Source organism: Meleagris gallopavo, chromosome 19, assembly GCF_000146605.3.
Source record: "Meleagris gallopavo isolate NT-WF06-2002-E0010 breed Aviagen turkey brand Nicholas breeding stock chromosome 19, Turkey_5.1, whole genome shotgun sequence".
NCBI lineage: Eukaryota > Metazoa > Chordata > Aves > Galliformes > Phasianidae > Meleagris > Meleagris gallopavo.
In genome coordinates, this window is record NC_015029.2 from 1,353,098 (window position 1) to 1,361,604 (window position 8,507).

An 8,507-nucleotide genomic window follows, 5' to 3' on the forward strand; every position below is an offset into this window, starting at 1 on the left:
CAAAAGGCCCTGAGCCTCCTGTGGTTGCACAGGGGAGGAAAAATCATCCCAGTGCTTCATGTCTCACATATGGATGAGAACAGTCCATAATAACACTGGGAGGGAAACTAATTCCTTGGTGTACAGACACTACCACCCAGCAGGTAGGCTCATTTGCACAGCTCCCTAAGCTCACACCCTTTCACCACTCCCTCAGATCCACGCAGCAGATATGGGGAATGCTAATTCCCCGTTCCAGCTCTACTTTCCTCACGCTCTATGAAGTTTAACTGGACTGACACAGCTATCTCACACGTTCCCATTCTAGCAGCTTCAGAGCTTCCTGCTGATGACCAGTATGCTCAGGGGGTGCAGTTCCTATGACCTGCAGCCACAGGATGATGGATGCTCAGCCCCTGCTGCTCACTTGCACTGTTAGTAGAGGCACAGGGGAATCATGCCAGAGAAAAGCAGCAGGAGCAGCCCACGTCAGCTCTGTGGCTGCTGGGTCTTTTGTCAGCAAAGCGGACACTTGTAGATCACTGAATGATGCTGGCCCTCACCATAGCTGCAGTCTCTGCATTGATGATTGATTCTAAAACACACATCGGTAAAATGCAATCTATTTTATTAGTTAATTATATACAGGAGATCTTTGATATGTTACTAGACAAGTTACCTTCACAAAGAGCAAGAGTAAAATCAAAAGTGACAGTCCACTGTAAACAAAACTATCCGTCCTTTTGGATCTGTTGGGACTGGCTCCAGACCAACTGAGAAGGCACTGGGAGAAAAACCACAGAAGCCCACAGATGAACACAGCCTGGATACCCTGTGCATTTCTTCCAAGCTGGTAATCCAGAGGCACAGCGTGTCAGGACAAAACATCAGGGTGCACTCAGAGACAGACATGGGAATCAATTCTAAGCATGCTACATATGTTGGCATACGAATAGAATTTACTCAAGTCTAATGATTATTAGAGTCCTCATCTCCCTCCAAGCACCACTCAACACAAGTTTAGTGTTAACAACAGGACAGCTTTAAATACAGCCAGCATAAAGGCCAGGACTGCATCAAACGCAGTCAGTGCAAGTCATCATCAGAGTGGCCAGGTTTTGTTCAGTCTGGGGAAGCAAACAGCAGCCTGGGCCAACAGAGCAGCTGGTGGCATCTGGCGGGCCTGAGGGAGGCTGGGGTGCAGGGAGGTTCGTGGCTTTTCTGGATTGTCAACAGTTACTCATCCTCAAGAGAGAGATGATTTCAAGGGAGGATGCATGTACAATGATGCAGAAAAGCTAGCAGAATTGAACTTCTATTGTAAAAGCCACAGCTTTTTGGAATAATCAGAGAATTCAAGTCTGGGCAGTTGAATGCAAAAGGAAAGGTGGCTAAAAAGCTTCACTGATAGCAAGATCAAGTCAAGCAGAAGTTTTATTTTAGAGAAAGATCTATATGTAAGAGGTATATGACACACTGCAGTCACACATCCCTGCAACAGCAATAGCTTGTTCAAGGAAAACCACAGACTGGTGCTGAGAACATCAGCTCTGAACTCAAATCAGGGATGAGGTCTCTACAGGACAGGTCTCCCCCTCTTTCAGAACACAGCCAACTCCAACACACAGCTGCTATGTTTCACTCACAAGCACTAAGATTCCTCACAGCTCACACATAGAGATTGGAAGAGTCTGTATTCCACTCTCACAGAGAAATATGATTGCTTAGAGGCTCAGGTTTTTCCTTTGTGACAGATGCAGAAAAAAGAGCATCCTATGGTCTACCTCTGTCCTTCTGCAGTCTGCTATATACATAACTCTCTCCAGAGATCTCGAAGAGCTTTTCCTATTTATCAGGAGGTGTCCAGAACTTTTCTGTGAAAACTGCTTTGCTTCTTTCACTCAGATGCAAATTTGCTACAGAAAGAAACTGTAAAACTGAGCTTGCTTTTAATTCTTCTCCTTTGTTCATTATTTGCCCTGCCCAAAGAAAACAAGAGGAACAATTAAATACCTGTGGTCACCCACAGGAAGGCTAACTCGAGACGGTGCAATTCAAGAGCTGAGCAGGATGCCAGGCAGCAGCAGCCACAGATTTCCCACTGCCTTGCAAAGAATGTAGGCTCCATTGGTGGTAGCAGCATCAGCACAGACAGAAGGGTGGGCCTGGCTGCATAAGGCACACAGGCTAAAGCCTAAACCCTTCTTCACAAAGGTCAGCTTTCCTTACTCTGCTGCTGGTAACAGCGTGACTAGTAGCACCTTCAGAGAAAAGAACTGTTGCTGTGTGCCCAGACACTTAAATCTCAAAAGGATTTCCTGTTCTCAAAAGGATTTCCTGTTCTCACGTGGCACATCCTAGTTATCAGTCCAAGTGGTGCCTGTTTTGCCTTAGCCATCTAAAAATACCACTATACCCCTTTTCAGCCATTTACAGGCAGAAATTGGGCATCCTGGGCAGAAAAGACTTCTGCTTTGCACTGTACTCTAACTTTCTGGAACAGGAGCAGTTTAACAACTAAGTGCTAAACCAAAACTGCTCCCAAAGCAATTTCTGGGCCCCACCCATCCAGAAAGCTACCCTGGTTTGCCTGTGAAATGTGTAAAGCTCATAGCTTGAATGGAAAGTTCTTGACTGTGCTACTACAGCTGTCCACTATTGGTACTGTCAACTCTTGCACCTCCAAGCTAACAAAGTCACAGCATGATTACTAAGGAGGAGTCGTTTACTTTTGACATTTTTTTTTTTTAAATCAGCCTGAGCAACTCCAAATTAACTGAATGAATAGAGGGCTGTTGTAGCCCTAATGTTTCTTTCTTCCCCAAATTTCTCTCTTACAGGAACACAGTTATTTTATTTCCCATTTCACTCAAGAAACACCCTGTTATGACATTTTTACTTTTAGTGTAATTAAATTATTATTTATCTCTTGCTTCATTTACAGAATTAGTATTAGTAAGCTAGAAGTCTAGCTCTATACACATTCAGGTGCAACCGAACCTGAAGTCAATACAGGTTCATTGGTCTATTTAAAATCTTTTTGCCTTGTAAATATACAATTTTTGTCCTGCATCTACTCCATACATTGCAATGACTGGGATGTGAAAGCAGCCAAACTGAAATGTTATCATTTGAAGCTGAGTAAAACCACTGAGTAAAATGCATCTGAAATCTAGCAACATTCTTCATACTATGGTGGGCTTGGAGGACAAACTCATCTCGACCCTCCAAAGCACAGGGCTCACATAATTCCGTCCAAGTTCTCACTTGCTGGGACAGACCTGAGTGTGTCTGATGAGCAGCACGTCTTCCTCTGCAAACCTCTGTGTTAGAAGGTGTCATTGGCCCCAGAAGCCACAATGCCAGGGAGATCTCCACTGGCATTGTGTACATATTAAAAAAACAAAATACCCATTTGCACACATTGGCTCCATTGGTGATGCCCATTTTTAACTATTGTTCATAAAATCCTCACAGACAAGCATTTACAATTTAGGAATAAAATGTTTCTTTAAAAAAAAAAAAAAAAAAAGAATAAACTCTACATTTTTGTCATGGCATAATCAGAGACTAAAGCAAATCCTAGCCAAGAACAGCTATCTTGGGACTCCTGAGCTGCCCACTTGCAGCATGGGGGTCTCGCATATCCCAGTTTCTCACATCCCTGCACCCCAGCTAGGAACTTGTGGTGAACTCCAGTAGACGTTTGTTATGTCTTTTCTTTCAGCTTAGGATGATCCAGTCTTCATGATGGCTGCATTTTAAGAGAGCAGTGGGATGGAGGGGCTTCTGGGCAGTTCCAGTATTAATGGCAGTGCTCAGTGATATCCACAACAACTGCCTTCTTCCAACTGAAGAAGAAATAACCCATCCCTGCCCCTGCTGCCACGGCTATGCAGAGGTATCCGTTGTATGTCATGAAGATCAGCATAAGAAAGTAACTGACCACGACTTGAATGATGTGCAGTACAGTCTGCAGGAGGTGAGGGAAGCTCAGCATCTGCTGCCTGAGAACACAAAACCCAAAGAACAGTCAGCATCCATCCATGGACACAGAAGAGAAAATGCAAATTCCTTATGAGAAAACTTAGCTCTCGGGCTGATGAGATGCCAAGGTGGGTGTGAAATGGCAGAGAAGATAAAGCAGTCTGGACAAATTTCTACATGCATTTGTCACTTGTAATTGTGTTTTTCTCCACAAAGCTTATCAACAGTAAGGGAAATTCAGCATTCACTGTGATGACAAAACTTTTAGCTGAGAAACAAAACTTCTAAAGTTTATCTTTCCCTTCATAAATAAGCAGATTTTTTTTTAATTTTTTAATTTTTTTTCCCTGAGTAGATGCTGTCAACAGGAGGATTTTAAGTATTTTCTGTCAGTCACTGGTGATAACACCCAAATTCTGTTCCTGGGAACTCCTCAAAATGTGTTTTTTAAAAAGCTCATCTGACTCCTTGCCGCTTTCCCTGTTTTGTCCTCCATCCTGGGTGGCAAAGCAGTTCAAGCAACATCCAAGCCTGAATTTAATTTACTTTGCAGAGTTTGTTCTATCCCAGTTTTTGCCTTTCTCAGGTGCTGAAGAGATTTGCCTTAGAAGGAAGCGAGACTCTTACCCAACAGTTTTGTGTGTCTCCATCAGGATGGTGCCATTGGGACCTGGCACTGGCATGGAGTTGTAGCGAATGCTGACTTGGGATTTGCGGAGCAGACACTCCCGGGCAATCTTAAGGCCTTCATAAAACATGGCTAGGAAGAAGACAGCCACAAAAGCACCAGCCATTTCTGACAAAAGAGGAAATGTTATTCTATCTGTGCAACAGAAGACGTTTGCTTCGAAACACATCAGAAAAGACACTGTGTGATGTCACACTGCACACTTTACAGCTGGGCACCAGGCATACACATACAGATGGTAAAAGTGAGTTTAACCCACACACTAATTGGAATTTCACCCATTAATTGAAACTAGCTAGGAAGACAAGTCAAACTCTGGAACTACATAAAACACCTTCCTTTGTTTCACCCGACTGATACCATTTAGAACAGATTTGCTGCAGCATGTGTGGATATTTTTAGCATAACAAGGTAATTCCAGCAACATTCAAATTTAATTGCAATTATTTTATTTGGAACGGACAAAGCAGTGTTACTAACCTCCAGGAGTATTGATTGTAAGACCAGAAAACAGCAATGGCACATTCTCATAGCTGAAGTGGAAAGTCATCGCCTGCCCAAGACATAAAGAACATAAAGATGAGCCTGAATAGCTCACGCTGAGATGGACTCACAAAAATATAGCGAAGGTTATTGCTGCTATGACAAGAATTTAAATCATTTCAGTTGGTCTCAAGACTGACTTGAAGAACAGACACAACACAGGAATGGCTGAAGATGCTGCAGTTTCCAGTTCTAGTGGGTAGCGCTTTTAGGTAGTGCCCCTGCGCAGAAGGCATATTCCTCCAAGGTACCTGCTCTAGAAAAGAGCCTTCTCTTTGCTTTTTAAGCTCATTTTCTCCTCAGCATAGCAGTATTCAGGAGTTGGGAATGTCACTGTGGAGCTCAACCTTGCCTTTCCACGACTTCTCATTGGTTGGAGCGCACAGCAGTTCTCCACCAGCTTCATATGAGCTCACACAGATAAGGGCTGTACTCTGTTGTACTCACTCTGCTGGCCCATTCCTGCACAGTGCCAGCAGACTATCATCTCCCTGTGGAACCCCTCAACACCCTATGGGAGAAGGAGAGGCCTAAATAAAGGGACAATAATTAGTAAAAAACATAAAAAGCAGGATCAGAGCCTCCCCTGGGTGAAAATAAGGGTTCCTGAACCTAGCCAGAGAATACTGTGAGAAGGGGGGATGCAATCCCAGGTCAGCCACAGTTCATATAATCTTCCCATCCAGGTAAATACACTGCAGCTTAGCATGTCTTGAGGACAACAGACATTCATTACCCCTGTGCAGAAGTGAAACAACCATTTCTTAAATCAATTTAATATTTTTAATGAAAAGAAAAAAGCTCACAAAAAAGTGTTACAGCCTAGTTGCACATACACTGCAGCTGAAACACAGCCTGTTACTCAGTGCCAGCGAGGAATGGAAATATGCATACATTAATGTGTCCATTCTATGATTTAAGATGCTACATCTATTTATTTCCTTCTCTCTCTATTTTATGAGCAATGTCAATTCAAAATCTTATGTGCTTAATCAGACTTTTCAGTTGCAGGGCAAGGCAGGGTCCATCAATTATCCACTGAAGATACACACGTAACACTTGTAAAGAACTGCATAGAAATTAACAGACTGAAGAATGCTAGTACATAGCTGGGAGACTGCATGGTGAGCTTCTTGAGGAGCTCTTGAGACTCCTCCAGAGGAGCCATCAGCGATGATGCAAGTTCCAGCAGCACTACTGGACTCTGTGCAGGGCCATGTTCACAAAGAGGAGGATGCTCTAATCCTTTCCTCTCCTCTATGATATGCTTGCAATGGAAGAAGCAACAGTGCTTCTCTTTGGGACATATGACTAGCAGGGAAACTTCAAATAAAGGTTTACAAAATATATTTTGGAGCGTGTTCTCATTTTAAATTGAAATGCACATTCTCTCTCCTCCCTTTGGAATTTAAGCCATGTTTTAATAATCTCAGACTCACTCCAAAGATATTTTAAAAAGGGAGATACCTGAAAAAGTACCTAGAACGTTTTCAGTGGCACAGAGCCTACAGTCACCTCCATGGAAACTCCAGTATCTCTGCAAAACTTTAGTAATGCCAGCATACACAAGTCTGAACTTGCTTACATCAAAGTCAGCTAGAGCAGCAGGACTCAGGACCAAGACACCCTTAATTGCCAATGTGGCAGAGAGCCCTGAAGCAGTTTGCTCCACAAGCCTAGCAGGTGCTTACAGTTCAGGAGAAAAAGGGCAGGGAGTTTTTTTGCTTGCGGGTCAACACAAACCATTACAACAATGTGCATTCCTCTCAGTGCTGGTTAAGGCTTTTACTAATAGCCCAGGCAAACTCCGTCCATCTCCTTTTCTTGCAGGAAAATGTTCGCTTTGAATCTCTGCTCTCAGCTTCTAGAGAACAGATCCCAGCCTGGCTGCTAGAAAGGTTTTCGCTGAAGAGTGTTTTGTCATAGGATCCCTAGCTCTGAAACACATTTCATGTTGCACAGCACCTCCTACCACTCCTTTACCATCAAAGAACCACACTAGGGCTTGTGTTTAACTGGATTGATTCATGCCTTTCACAGCTAAGCTAAATTTCCAATTCTGAATAGCAAGACAAGTTACCCTGAACCACAAACAAGTAAAAGCTTGAGGTTAATGCTGACTAACCACTTACCATCATCATCATCCCAGATCCATGACCACCTCCTGGAGATGCTGTAGAATGGTGATGTTCAGGATGTGTGGTCGGCAACGTGGAGCTGTTCATCATGTGGTGAGACATCTTTATTGCAGAGGCATTCAAAAAGGCACGTAGAAAAATGGGACCCTGAAAAACAAAGGGGAAAAATCTAGTAGGAAGCAACACTTGTTTAAGCAGAGTATGGTTTCTTTGCTGCTATGGAAAGAGAAAATACTTTAAGCCTGAGCCTGAGAACTACTGCCCAGGAATAAATTTCTGGAGTATCCCCTTGGTCCTGCACTCCAACTAGAGAACACACAGCAAAGCAAGCAGGAAAATATAAAGGAGGTGTGTCCCTTGCAGCTTTACAGCACTGCGTTGCTGCACCATCCTAAACATTCTTGCCAGAAAAACAGCCTAATGTGATTGAGGTAGCACAAGGGGACAAGTGCTCAGCCAAAGGAACACTTCTTATCTGTCAGAGGAAAAAAACCCTGTCTCTTCTCAATTGCAGTCGTGCAAATGGCAAAAAATATCTCAAGCTCCATTTTAAATTGCATATACTAAAGGATCAGATTACAGTATTTCTCTTAATTGACAGTTATGCCTTTTATTGGGAACATGTTTAACAAAGAAATTATGTTAGGTGGTACAAGACCTATTGCCAGGCAAAGGTCTGCAACAGCCAGAGGCAATGCAATTGCATTTCCATGAGCTTTACTTTGTCACATCTCCCCTCTAATCACATTACAAACAATGAGAGAAACACTCAGAAGGCTGACAGTCTAAATCCCTTATCAGGTTACTGCAAATCAGGTACATCTGGACATACTACATCAAAAATAAAAGCACACCAAGTGGTGCCCATGGCTTCTCAGTCTGCACCTCAGCACAACCTGGGATGGATAACCTGTAACGATTCTTGGTGTGAAGTGAAAGTTCTTCAGGTAGAAACAGCAACAGGAAAAACAATCTGGGAATACCAGTCAGTCCTGAAACAGCACATTCATCAGAGTGACAGAAAGTGCAGGTCAGACGTCACTGAAGGTAAGTACTGACACTGCTGCACTAGAACTTGTCTGGAACTCTATGTGCCCTCCCAGCACAGATCACAGGTAAAAATCAAGTGAAGTCATGAAGTACAGATACGTTATCTGATTAAGTTGTTATTA

General features: G+C 43.2%; 1 protein-coding gene across 9 annotated transcripts in view; it reads right to left on the minus strand.

Annotated features, from left to right (window-relative positions):
* Positions 1 to 590: 590 nt before the first annotated feature.
* SLC31A1 (solute carrier family 31 member 1) overlaps positions 591 to 8,507 on the minus strand; it is a 23,642-nt gene continuing 15,725 nt past the window's right edge. For all 9 annotated transcript variants that reach the window (XM_010720746.2, XM_019621360.2, XM_019621361.2 and 6 more), the window contains 4 exons: positions 7,330 to 7,482; positions 5,135 to 5,207; positions 4,594 to 4,762; positions 591 to 3,986 (listed from right to left, as the gene is read on the minus strand). In XM_010720746.2, coding sequence (XP_010719048.1) covers positions 3,785 to 3,986; positions 4,594 to 4,762; positions 5,135 to 5,207; positions 7,330 to 7,437 — 552 coding nt within the window. In that variant the 5' untranslated portion in view covers positions 7,438 to 7,482 and the 3' untranslated portion in view covers positions 591 to 3,784. The remainder of the gene's footprint in view (positions 3,987 to 4,593; positions 4,763 to 5,134; positions 5,208 to 7,329; positions 7,483 to 8,507) is intronic.